This window comes from Lepisma saccharinum, chromosome 10 (genome assembly GCF_977018435.1).
Source record: "Lepisma saccharinum chromosome 10, izLepSacc3.1, whole genome shotgun sequence".
In the NCBI taxonomy this organism is placed as follows: Eukaryota; Metazoa; Arthropoda; class Insecta; order Zygentoma; family Lepismatidae; genus Lepisma; species Lepisma saccharinum.
This window is the reverse complement of record NC_139238.1, coordinates 15867933-15882436: the sequence shown is the minus strand read 5'-3', so window position 1 is coordinate 15882436 and position 14504 is coordinate 15867933. Positions and strand designations below refer to the sequence as shown.

Here is a 14504-nt window from a genome sequence, read left to right as displayed (position 1 = left end):
CATAAGTGTCTTTGTTAATTTTCCTACAGCAATATATGATATAATTGTAAACAAAACTGAGAATTCCAGATAGGAATGTGTTCTATATTTTTCACAGGGGGCAAGGCATGGTCTCAGGGATGTTGTTGCCCCCTTGCTTCCCCATCTAGCTACGGACCTGGATGCCGTACGATGTTGGGATAATCACGCTGTGCGAACTAGAAGATCCTTGCAATGAAGCTTGCAATTGTCCACAGAATACTCACTTGAGTGGATTTCGACCGATTCACATAGTTCTATTTTTCTCGATTTTATTCCTGTATTAAGGAATGAAATTAGCTGATTAGAAAACTTTATAGCATGTTAGTATCTTCTTGGATTTTGAATGTAAACCATTATTTGATATATTTCTGGATAAATTTATTTTATTCCATCCTTGTCCTAAATTGTTCGTTTTACATGTCGTGACGTAATGTAATCATTGCGCAACGCGTGTGGTTCTGTATTGTGCAAAATTTGGTGTTTATGCACTCCATTTCAGCAGAATTATTATGAATAAGGTTTAACCGATACTGTTTTAGAACGGATAATATGCATGTGATAATAAATATCTATTGATTTCATTCACCTTTAATCAGGAAATGTCTCTTGGCAACATTGCCTTTCGATATGCGATAGTTATTACGTTCGACTTCGGCTGGCCGCTTTCTGTGTAAGTGAAAATGGCGGGTAAAGGTAAAGAAGTAAGCAATGCGAAAGATAAACCCGTATCTTACAAAGATGATCCAAGAACCCCGTGCAAATATGGGTCTAACTGTTACCAGAAGAATGAAGCACATCAGAAACGATTTAAACATGCTCCCAAGAGAACATTAGAGGTATGTAGCTTACGTCAAGTTTGCGTCGTCATCGAAACGTATCTGAAAGCTATTTCGTTAACCTAATATTCATTATGCCTAGAAATAATTTCGCAGGCTTATAAGTGTATGTGATGAAATACCTTTTGGATTTACAAACATTATTTATCCACTTATGTACCTTATTCTCGCTGTTTATGCTGTAGTTGTGGTATTGGTGTAAAATTCCCATATCTTGTGCCACACGAAGAAAAATTATTTAAAAGCTTATTGAATCGGTTCTGTTAGTAATTGATGCCAGTTGATTTTTAATATATCCCATTAAATGACCATACATAGCTCTTGGATTGGCATTGGTGGCATGTGGTTTACGGTAATTTTTTAAACAACTTTTGTGTATATTACTTAAGGATTTGGCACTTTTCTGGGTAACAACAGTTCGTTATATCGGATACAGTTTTCTTCAAATTTACAGGGGAAGCTACTTACTGAAATCAGTTTCTGGAGCATTGTCAAAGTTCTTCGAGGTATTTTCTTTCACCATAAAATGCTGCAGAACAAGAAATATTAAAATTTCAGTAACCACCAAACGTCTAATTCCCTTATTTTCCTAGGTAACACTTTACTATACCGGAGACGGATTTCTTCAAATTTACAGGAGAAAGTACTTACGCAAATCATTTTCTGTAGCCTTGTTGATGTTCGGGAATGTAGTTGTGATCCATTTTAATGCGAATGCATGTGGTTTTCTACGAAAATCTATTTCCGACGTGCTATTGCTGCTGCCGCCATTTGCTTTCTGCACGAGAGCGCAATACGCGCTATTGCTGCTGCTGCAACATGATGTGTCGAGGATGCGTCGTGAAGTTGTTGCCGGGTGTGGAAGATGCCGTGGAATTTGTAATTCCGATGTTGTCCGTATATGCTAAATTGAACGAAAGGAGTGCTAATGGAACCTAACCTAACCTAGTAGGCATACCTCGTCCCTGTGATGGTTCGTGGGGCTATCGTATGTAAGAAATAGACATTATTTTGCTTACAAATCCATTATTTCACCTAAAGAAATGTTCTGCAATTCAGAATAGTACGTTATCAATGTAAAAAATTGCGAAATAAATCATTGATAGGTGTCTCCGGTATAGTAAAGTAGTACCTTTTCCCATTTTTCACATTGGTACTTACGTATTCTGCATTTCTAAGGATTCTTCAAGTTCGCGTTTCGTTTTTTGCACGCAAATAATCTCAATTTTCGAAATATCTAGTATTTTTATTTTGTTCGCTTTCACTTGCGTTACACACAATATGGCGGAGGAATCTTGACTAGCGTAGTCCATGATCAGTGGTTATGCAGTGTTGCAACCCCCTTCATAGAAAAATACCTACTTTCGTGTTACTGATTTTGTATTTTTTTCCAGGTTCGAAAACCCCACGAACCATGCAAGGTTAGGTTAGGTTCTGTTAGGTTAGGCAAAGGAGCGATTTTACAATACCGGGAATTTCTCGCATTTTGTTTGAAATTCGGCATACTTACTAAATTAGGGCTCCTAATCACGAATCTGATGTTAAAATTTGGCACTCACATGTCAAACTTGCAAAATAAGAGGGTCAGTCATCGCAACCGACAATGCACAATTGCTCATTATTTATCGCATGATTTTCAGTTTCAAATTCTTAAAGAACGAAATATATATATATTCCTGATATTACTAAATTTAACTGTTTCCTAACCTAACCATGTGCCAATGGTTCGTGGGGCTAGCCATAACTCAGGAATTTCTATACGTGAGCGCCAAATTTTAAGTGCAGATTCGTGATTAGGAGACCCAAATTAGTAAGTATCCGAAATTTCAAACAAATTGGAGAAATTCCCTGTATTGTTAAATTATACCTAGGCAAACATAGTTAAATTTGTTTTTCAAAATTAGAAAAATATTTTTTTCCGGGTTCGAAAACCCCATGAACCATTCATAAATAGCCCCACAAACCAATTCATAAATAGCCCCACAAACCATTGACAGATAGCCTCACGAACCATTCATAAATAGCACCACGAACCATTCACGGATAGCCCCACAAACCATTCATAAATAGCCCCACGAACCATGCACAGCAAGGTTAGGTTAGGCAAACATAGTTAAATTTGTTTTTCAAAATTAGAAATTTTTGTTCGGGTTCAAAAACCCCACGAACCATTTATAAATAGCCCCATGAACCATTCATAAATAGCCCCACGAACCATTCATGGATAGCCCCACAAACCATTCATAAATAGCCCCAGGAACCATTCATGGATAGCCCCACAAACCATTGACGGATAACCCCACAAACCATTCATAAATAGCCCCACGAACCATTCATAAATAGCGCCACGAACCATTTATGGATAGCCCCACGAACCATTCATAAATAGCCCCACAAACCATTCACGGATAGCCCCATGAACCATTGACGGATAGCCCCACAAACCATTCACGGATAGCCCCATGAACCATTCATAAATAGCCCCACGAACCGTTCACGGATAGCCCCACAAACCATTGACGGATAACCCCACTAACCATTCATATATAGCCCCACGAACCATTGATGGATAGCCCCATGAACCATTCACGGATAGCCCCACGAACCATTCATAAATAGCCCCATGAACCATTGACGGATAACCCCACAAACCATTCATAAATAGCCCCACAAACCATTTATTAATAGCCCCACGAACCATTCATAAATAGCCCCATGAACCATTCATAAATAGCCTTAGAAAGATACTGGGTGAAAGGGTGGGTTATAACCCCCATCAACCTCACATTGAGCACGCCACTGATCCTGTGCATGTCATGTTGTCGCAAGTTCGTAATCAGAAATGATGAACAGTAACTCACGTTTATTTTCGTTCTAGAACTGTTACACAGTTACAAAACTGCGTATTTGGAAAGACTGACCGGTTGTTACGTCATTAAACGCACACAAAAATTTGTTTCACGTATTAGACATCAAGGGAACAGCTTTCATGCATCGGAGTGACATTAATGTCGAAAATTACATGATTTACCAGCAAAAAAATCTAAGTGAGGGGAAAATACACTTCCAAGACCTTCCTAAAGTATAAATAACCTCATTTTGGTAAGTACTTTCTCCTGTAAAAGTGAAGAAATACATTTTGGGGAAACTAAAATTGTACCCTTTTTTTTTATTCAATGAAAAAAGCGTTGGTGCAAGCGGTGGATTTTAGGAATTGTGGGTAATTGTCTGCTAACGATGAGCTACAAAGGTGTCTGTGAGAACGATGGAAGTGAATTACGGGCCGGAAATCTACAGAATAAATGTATGTTTTCTTCCATTGTATTTGTAAGTAGAAATAAATCTTCCTCTTCCTTCGTACTATCCTTAGTTGTTCTTTTAAATTCATTCAACAACGGTGTTTCCTTAAAAATGGAAACTGCAGATAAAGGAGGAACTGTAGCCTCCATTTTGAAACAATTTGAACGTTAAGTGGTGGAATAGGCGGTGACGTCAACTGAAGCTTCAGCGCTGAAAATCCGAAGGTACTGATTGTTATAAGCAAGGTATAATTGAATACAGTGTTTTAAATACATTACACTATTGTACATGTTCAAGCATATATTACAATAAAGAATCAGTTTACATACAAATCCTTATTCTTTACAGTTTACACATGTTATGATTACACATCCTGGCTATTATATAGTACCGATATGCCTTTCACTGTAACACAATTCTATTTAGTGTTAAGGTAATGAAAATGCTATCCCAGTATACATTGTTGTTAGGTATAGGTATATTTTACTTAATTATCTAAAGACACAAAAAGATTAGCTTCTTTAAACTCAGTTACATTTTAAATTTATAATGTAACTGAGTTTAAAGAAGCTAATCTTTTTGTGTCTTATATACAATTTTCTGTTAGAAAATTTTGAATAGTTTTCCGGAATCTATTCATGTTCAACTGTCAATTGAAAAATGAATGGTACTGACAGCATACTCCATATCAATTCAGGCGGGGGGAGGGGGGGGGTTACCTTCATAGTATCAGATGTTATTGAAATTGACATATATTAAAATTCTGGACAAAGTAAGAAACCAGTATATTTTTATTTTGTCCAAAAAAATTCCTGGCCCGAGATACAGGCCGCCAAAGATGGCACCTCGGGCGTCATTTCTTACGTGCGTTTTTCAGCAAAATATTAAAATGTTCTATCTCTGGAATTGTTCCAGATATTTTGTTGCTGTTTTTTTTATTTGAAAGAATAATTTTCTGATTAAAATGATAACCTCCATTTGGAAATGTGTGTCCAAGTTCTCTTGCTGTAGCCTTCTGAAATTTTTTTTGAAACATCACAATTTTTTTTTTCAAAGTTGCCAGTGCCAAAAATTTTGATTTTCGTTACTGTTGATCAGTACCATACAGTACTACATTCCCTGAAAGGGAGAACTTCCTCTTTTGAGTTTAACAGGTTTTATAAACAATGTTCATGTTTTAACTTCCATGGCTAATTTCTTTATCACAGTTTTGTTTTAACTTTTTAGTCTCAAAAACACCAATCTCAAAACTTCTGAGAATTTTACAGTGGTTGTATATCTAAGGGTACTACATATCCTGAAAAGGAGAACACGCCACTTTGGTTCTGGAATTTTACATAATGGTTTTTTTTTTTTTTTTTAAATCCACTCTCGGACCAATGTCCTCAATGTGATGGAATAAAAATGATAAATTAACCCTTAGTTCGCCGCCGTAACACATATGTTACAAAAAAAGTATGTCCCTTGTAGCCGCTGTAACACATATGTTACAAATAGCTTTAGATACAATTATCGAGGGTTTGCCACACTTATATTTGTATATTGAGGTTGAAACACTGACAGTTCGTTCGGGAACTTGTTTTGCAATCTTGTTTCGAAAATTTCAAATTCCCCCCCCCCTCCTTTCTCGGAATGTGTCACGTGTTTGGGCTCACCCAAACACGTGTTCGCTCTTCAGTTGACAGACACAAAGAGCCGAGTCAACAGGGAAGAAAGATTCACAGTAGCTACACAAGATGCAAGTACGAACGAAAAAAGCAAGAGTTCGGGTTTTCTCCCCAAAGTAGCTGGAGAAGAGGGGGCAAAGTCCACATTTTTATGATTTTTTCATTGAAATTCGGGGGATGCAGCCCCTGCCCGTAACCCCCCCCCCCCATGGTTGGGGCATCCAAATTTTACATGGTTGCATGCACTGATCTTCTGCCTGCAAAACAAAAGTTATCCGAAGTAGATTGGTCCCATGGTGTCAGTTATAACAATTTTATGAATAATATGCAAATTGGCTAAAATTCGATCGAGTTTTAAGTTTTGCCTTTATTATTCAAATTGTATTGCACCCACGAACATGAATCAAGTTTCATTCTGTTGCGGAAGGTCTATTCTTTGAAAAAAAAAAAAAAAAAAAAAGCAAAAGTTCCGGTTTTCTCCCCAAAGTAGCTGGAGAAGAGGGGGCAAACTCCACATTTTTATGTTTTTTCATTGAAATTCGGGGGATGCAGACCCCGCCCGTAACCCCCCTACGGTTGGGGCATCCAAATTTTACATGGTTGCATGCACCGATGTATTGCCTGCAAAACAAAAGTTATCCGAAGTAGATTGGTCCCATAGTGCCAGAGTTATTACGATTTTTCTCCATTATGTATACGAATTCAAATTTCCCGCTCAAAGCCTCGGCGACACTGGGCTTACTTTTGTCAGACCACGCGGCGTACTAAGGGTTAAGCAAAGTTGGAACTGGTGAAATGTTTTCATTCTTCTGGATTTTCTTTACATAGAACCTTCCAAATCATTAAAGGTCTTCTGGAACAATGTGGAAGCTTCCAGATAATTCCAGAATGTAACAGAACTGTCTAGAACATTCCGGAACCATCCAGATAATTCTGTGTGTTTGGCCTAGCATATAACAGGGAGGACACATGAATTCACGTTCAGTTGTCAACAGGCAAACAAAGAGAGCAGTTCACCAAATTTGTGGTCCAACAGTACCTGTAAGCTTTTGCAAGGATTCTGCTGATTGATTGAGGTGTATAGTGTTTCGTGGAAAGGACTGAGTTTGAAATATCTTCTGACTAGGGCCACAGGAGAATGAAGTGTGCTGACTATTTGCATATTCATAAAAGAGTGATAGACAAGACTAGCAAAAACAACAGACTTTCTTCAGGTTGGGGATAAGATTTCTCATTTCAAGACACTGTTTCAAAGTCAAGAAGTTTCCAGTGATGACTTTCTGTGTTCTAGATGCTTTGACAGAATATCAACAATGACACCAACTGAACAAGAAGAAGATTGTGTGGATGATGAAGAATTTCTAACTGCAGAAGAAGAATTAAGATTCCCTGAATCAGTCAGCTATAGAGGTTGGTGTTAGTCCTGTTAAGAAACCATGGTCAGTGAAGTCAAGTCGTAAGCTGTATGCATCAAGAAAGCACAGAGAAATTACTAAAGCTATGGGTGAGTACACCAAAACAAGACTGACCAAACTATTCAATGTAGAAATTCCATCTGCAGAAGAAAATGAACCAAAAGAAGCTTGTGCAACTTGCCGAGAATTTATATCAAACATCAATTCAGCTGTTGAATCGTGTGAATCCTACAATGAAAAGGTGCAAGTTCTAACAATTATCCCATTGTCCCTTTCTAAGGTACAAATTGTGCACCACATTCCATCTGCAACAAAATACTTAGTGGACAAAACAAGAAATGTGAGGTCTGCAAAAGGAGTGTTTGGAAAACTGGATCCCTATTATGGTCATCCTGTGAATGAAGTACATGTTCAAATTGCACAGTCATTTTATTTGGAAGATAAATGGGACTTTTCTCGCCAGAGTGCCAACAAAAAAGACACTATCACTATAACAGTTGCAGGAGAAAAAGTAGTGAAAGTGAAAAAGATACATAACATGCAGTATTAAAGAAACTTTCACCATATATAAGAAGGAACATACAGTATTCCACATTGGAAGATCAAAATTTTATGCACTACGACCTAAGTGGTTGGTTCCAGACCCACCTAGAGATGTCTGTTTGTGTGTGTTTTGAGCCAATTTTGAACTTTGCGTGGTAACTTTGAAGAACTTACTTGAAGGTGTGACATATGACACCTTGGTTGGACATGTGAAGTCGTTAGTAGTCTGTGATGTATATCGAGAGACCTGTTTGTTTCAGGAATGTGGTGACTGCCCTGGAAAGGGAGGACTTGCCTTACAGACACTTGGTCTGAAAAACATAGCAGATGACTCTTCGGAAGTTACATATGCAACATGGGAGGAAAATAAACTCATTAAGAAAACTGTTGCCATTGATGAAATTGGGAAATAGACAGTGAAAGCAGTAACACGCCAACATCTGAAGACATTGCAACAACAACACATTGCAGAAGTGAAGGGACGTGTAGAGGCTCAACAACTATGTTTAATGCTTCACTGTGATTTTGCTGAGAACTGGTCTGTGATTCTGCCACAAGAAGTACAAGGATATCACTGGAGTAATGACCAAGTTTCAATTTTTACAAGAGTCTCATATTTTCAAAACAAGACCACAAGTGTTGCAGTTATAAGTGATGGCAGAGGACATGACTCAGCACATGCATTGTTGGCAATACGCAAAATTCAACAACAGCTGCAATCACAGGCAGAAAAGATCATCATTACTTTTGATGGTGACCCTAGTCACTTAAAAAATCGTTACCAACTGTTTGAATTGACTAAGTCGCTTCTGCCAATGGAGTGGGTATACAGTGCTACTGGTCATGGGAAGGGGCCTTGCGATGATGTAGGAGGCCTGCTGAAGCACCATGCTACAAAACATAATCTTTCCACCCCATGTACAACTGCAATTCAGAATGCCGAGGATTTTGCAAGAGTGGTGAAGTCATACACATCAACAGCCCTCAACCTGTTGCCCAAAGAGGAAGTTGAAGAATTCTGCCAGCAGATAATAGAAGAATGGTCCAACCAAACTACCCCTGTAAAAGGAATTCAGACACATGTCTGGACTCACAGTGATGGGCAAACGTATATTGCACGAACTTTAAAGAGCAAGAAGAAATTTCATATGTCCATCCAAGATCTCAGAAACGGCAGGAGAATATTCAGATTCACAACCTACAAAGAGGGATGTTTGTGGCCTGTGTGTATGACCGTGACTGGTGGATTGCAGAGGTTATAGATATCAGTTGCGAGTTAAATGAAATCATCACGAACTTTATGCTACCACATGGACCTGCTGCTGGATATAGATTTCCAGCTGCAAGACGGCAACACCACCATCAGTGCTCACTTCCAATTTGTGATGTTTTAAAGATTGTGGATGTCCCAGTTCCTATTGGTTCAACAGGAAGGCAACACTCAATATCAAAGGAAGATACTGATGCAGTTGAACAAATTTTTAGTTCATTGAATTGCTAATTTTAGTTATTCCAGATGCAGAACAATGTAACCACTTTACACTGCTATTACCAATAATGTCACACTAAGCAGAGTGCACAGAAGTGGTATGCTTTGGAACCTGTAATATGTTTTGGAACTTGCAGATATATTTTGGAAAATTTAAATATGTTTTGAAAGCTGTGTCTGTTACTTATCTTTATGAAAAATTTAAATGCCAATTCAAATAAGACTAGAATTTGGTTTCATGAGACCAATATGTGAGAATGTGGTAATGGAAATTGATTTAATGTATGGCAAAATTTTCAATTGTTTATAAAACCTGTTAAACTCAAAAGTGGAAGTTCTCCTTTTCAGGTAATGTAGTGCTGTATGGTACTGATCAACAGTAAACAAATCAAAATTTTTAGGATTGGCATTTTTGAAGAAAAAAATATTTTTGATTTTTCAAAAATAATTCTGAAGATTACAGCAAGAGAACTTGGACACATATTTCCAAATGGAGGTTATCATTTTAATCAGAAAATTATTCACTCCCAAATAAATAAAAAAAAACAGCAACAAAATATCTTGAACCGTTCCAGAGATAGAGCATTTTAATATATTGCTGAAAATCGCAAGTGAGGAATGACACCCGAGGTGCCATCTTTAGCAGCCTGTATCTCGGGCCAGGATTTTTTTTTGGACAAATCAAAAATATACGGTTTTCGTACTTTATCCTGAATTTTAACATGTTCAAAAACATCTGAGACTATGAAGGTAAGATTTTTTTCTTTGCTTGCCTGAATTGATATGGACTATGACTGACATATAAAAGATACAACCCTTGATAATTTCTATATAAGATTGTCAGTATGGCAGGTCCATGTAAGTTTGGGATCTAAATATATACTCAGCAACTTTACAGACTCATTTTTGTTAATGTTTGTTGTGACATTCAATAATGAGAAGCATAACATTTCAGTTTTTGTGTTATTTAAGATTAATTTATTGGACTAACCAGTGTTGAGTGATATCTACCATGGCTTGAACTATTTGTTGTGAATTGATGAGGTATGACTTAATTATGGATAGTTCTATACCTACAGCTTGCTCTGCAAGGACATTAATTTGCATTTCTACATTCTAATTTCTTCATACAGGAGAAGTATTTATTTTGCATGAGAGCGAGCAACTAAGCTTATATTACATTTCTTGGATCTGAAGTGAAAGTAATGATTCTTTTCCCACAATTGACGCATGCATCGCATGCGCAACCAGAAGATGCCTCTGTATTGCGCCGACAGGAAAGCATATGAGATGTCCAAACTTCACGGCCTCAAAATCAACAAACACAAATCCATACTATGTACTGAATTGTGGAATGTAAAGTTGGAGCCAGCTCTCGAAAATTAGGAAATATTTCAGAGATCAAGAAGCAAAACAGACTATCCAGATATGTAATAATTGTAATGGAAGGTTATTCAAGAACAGAGTTGAAAAAATAGTCCAGGTTATGCAATAAACTCTCTCGAGGACTTGTGTGACAGATTACACCCCTCCAACGACGAATGGTAAATGGACTTATGTTAAATCTTCGACCACATTCACGATTTCCAAATTCCTCAGCGCACATGTTTAAATTCTACATCATACGAGTGATGCTTATCTCACCGCCATTTTTGATGTCCGTTTAATGGGCACTTTACAAAAGTTGACTCAGATTAATTTTGTTACTTGTTAGTAGAAAAAAATAACCAAGTTACAGTTTACTCATTTCAGAAAGTAACTTACTTGTGACTACCAAAAGGTGAACTCTACAATCGAAGATTAGATTTGAAATGGAAATCGACTATGAGGCAGAAATTGGGAAGGAAAAGGGCACGCTTAATGTGCCGTGACTAGTGCTAGAAACCCTAATCATTCTGACGTCGATCCTGGTTGACTGCCAATCCCACCCATCTTTTTACCTGTAAAGGAACAGCAAAAAGCTACTGCTAAGCAGGTATGATTGTCCAGCCCATGCAGCACAAGGTTAAGACTGCTCAGTGTTTTACACATTCAGAAGTGTTATGTATCCGCTCTAATCTGTGATTTCTTGTTTTTGAATCAACCTGTTACGTACGTACCTTGGGCTGTTTTCCATGGTAATTCGAAAAATGCAAATAACTTCGATTCTAGAAAGCGTTACAAGCAGAGGAGTCTTCTGGGTGCATGCGTCATATAAGCTTAGTTGAGCACTCTCCTGTAAAATAAATACTTCTCCTATATGAAGAAATTAAAATGTAGAAATGCTCATTAATGTCGTCGCAGAGCAAGCTGTCCTTTTCCCACAATTGACGCATGCACCACATGCGTTCAGGAGATGCCTCTGGAGAATGATTCTAATATATTGAGGTTTATTATTAGTGTCACCTCTCAAAATATTCCCTCAAGTTTTCTACCAACACTTGCAGAGTAATGTAGCCAACCTTTCATGAACCACCAGGAATATCGGCAGTTTGGCAGCAGTGCCTGCTGTATGTACTGCTGTTGCTCTATTCATCTTCAAAAGTGGTTGTAGCATTTATTTCTTATGTTTTTCAAAATCATGAATCTTAGTGTCACTGCTGTTTTTGTTTGATATCTACAGGGTAAGGGAAGAATACGTAAAGGTGGCAGAACTTGTTGTGCTGTTCCACAGTGTAGCAGCTGGGGGTATAAAGAACCTGGTATCAGCTATCATAGATTTCCAAAAAAAGAAAAATTACGAGGCATGTGGGTTTCTTGCTGTAATCAACTGGATGGGATTAATGTAAATAAAGCCAGATTATGTTCTAAGCACTTCCTTCCCAGTGATTATAAACGTGATTTGCAACATGAACTGCTTGGTTTACCGACAAGGAAAATTCTGAGTCCAAATGCTGTGCCGTCCCAGTTTATTGCAAATTATCTGTGGGGTGCTATTACGTGTTCAAGGTTTAAGAGACGCAAGAGGCAGGTAGGTCAAAGGTTATATATTATTAATGTAGCTCTTTTTCCTTTTTTTTTGTGAGTTAAAAATTTTGAAGAACTCTGGGGTACCCTTGACCTCTGGTACAAATTGAAGTTTCTATGGTTTATGGAAATTTGTTGTTTGTAGCTCGTGGAGATGTTTTTGTGGTGAATAAATGTGCCTTTGTTTCGTTAACCTGTAGCTGCACAGCCTGAAGGCTTTGCACAAGTTAAAATAGCACTCAAACACCAGCTGGGACGTTGCTTACCTCTTCAAGAAAGCAAAATATTAATGATAAAAGTCGATAAGCCTTAAATAAATATTAATTATTTTAGGGGTCGTAGATTTGAATCCCAGCCCTGTTGTGGGTATTCTTTGTGAATGCCTTGATCAATTTCATCATACAATCACTCATCCTCACTGCCGTAATGTTACATAGGTATGAGGGATCTTTTGGGAATGTAGCTCACTTCATCATTCATCCTTCATGGTAGAACACACTCTGCTCATGGTGAGCTTGATGGTAAAGCGTAAGAGGTACTAATTTACACACTGGAATGGCAATACATGACACTTGAGTTTAAACTCCTAAAGACTGTATCAGCATGGCTAATGGAAGGATATACCTGTCTCTGAACTGCACCTGAAGATCTGCCGTGAGAGGTTATGCTTGCGACTGTATGTAGAGTCTGACTTGCGACTACCGTCAATACGAGGGTCACTATTTATATTTTGAGCCTAACAATGAAAAAACAGGAATTTGGCATTGAAAACTGCTTTATTGTTTTTCGAAGTATTCTTCTTTATGGTCAATACACTTTTGCATTTGTTCGAACCATTTGTCAAAAGCAGTTTTTCCAATCTTCTTGAGACACCTCCATAATATGGTTTTTGAACGCATCAACGGCATCTTCCGCCGACGAAAATCATTGTCCACGCAATTTATTCTTGACATTCGGGAACAAGAAGAAGTCATTGGGTGCCAAATCAGGACTGTACGGCGGATGACCCATCAATTCGATTTTTTGACTGTTCATAAAGTAGGTTGTTAGACGAGATGTGTGACAGCTGGCATTGTCTTGATGAAGAATGATCCGACGGCGTTTGTTTGTTTTCCGTATTTGACTGAAGACCTCTGGCAAACAAATTGTTGTGTACCATTCAGAGTTGACCGTTCTACGTTCCTCTAAAGGCACAGTTGCCACATGACCAGTTTTCCCGAAAAAAAAACAAAAAACAGGCAACCATTTGTTTCGATGTGCTTCGAGCACGAACAACTTTTGTTGGATTGAGTTCATCTTGAAACACCCATACAGTCGACTGCTGTTTACGTTCCGGCTCATATGCATATATCCATGATTCGTCACCTGTTACAATCTTATATACGTCTTTTGAAGCACCACAATTGTATTTATTGAGCATTTGTTTGCACCAATTGACGCTAGCGTCTCTTTGAGTTTTTGTCATTGTGTGGGATCCAACGAGAACATACCTTTCTCACAGCTAAATGTTCATGTAATATTTTATATATGCTGGTGGAACTAATGCCTATGGTTGCCTCAATCTCACAGTATGTCACATGACGATCTTGCAGTATTAGGTTTTGCACAGCATCAATGTTTTCTTGAACAACAACTGATTTTGGACGACCTTCACGAATCTCGTCGGTGAGCGAATGGCGGCCACGATTAAATTCGTTATACCAGAGTTTCACAGTGGCAAAGGATGGGGCTTCATGGCCAAATGTGGAAGTAAGTTGATTGATGCACTCTTGTCTTGATAATCCACGTCGAAAATAGTAACGCACGAAAATGTTCACGAGTTAATTCCATTTTATTGTTGTCGCGCAATCTCCAAGGCAACATAAACAGCACAAATGAAGCTATTGACAAAACATTTGAAGTAGGTTATGGTCAATAATGCCAGACGATTCCGTTCAAACGTCAAATCACGCCTAACTTCAATCAGTGTTGCCAAGGCTCAAAATATAAATAGTGACCCTCGTAAGCTCTCCCTAGAATCGTCCTCTCTCTCTCTCACACTCACACAATCGTAACTTTCTCCTCAAAGACTGAATTAGAACTCCCCTCGATTCAAATGCAATTTACTAAACAAATGCAGAGTCAGGCCTGTAGCCTCTTCCTGGATTTCACCTGTTTACCAGGAAGAGCTTAAGTGCTGCCTGACATTGCATTCCTGTGATGTTTTTGAATATTTCCTGATTGGAAAACGATGGTTGAATGTAGTGTTGTAAAAAGCTGTCTTTTTTGATGGGCTTTTTTTTGTTTT

At 38.1% G+C, this 14504-nt stretch overlaps 1 protein-coding gene across 2 annotated transcripts in view; it reads left to right on the top strand.

The window, feature by feature from the left end:
- Positions 1-628: 628 nt before the first annotated feature.
- Positions 629-14504, top strand: part of Hpf1 (Histone PARylation factor 1) — a 42617-nt gene continuing 28741 nt past the window's right edge. The window contains exon 1 of one of the 2 annotated variants that reach the window (XM_083129594.1): positions 629-857. In XM_083129594.1, the coding sequence (XP_082985720.1) occupies positions 702-857 (156 nt within the window). In that variant the 5' untranslated portion in view covers positions 629-701. Of the gene's footprint in view, positions 858-11901; positions 12222-14504 lie in introns of those variants that run through there. The other variant, XM_083129593.1, reaches the window with a different exon arrangement.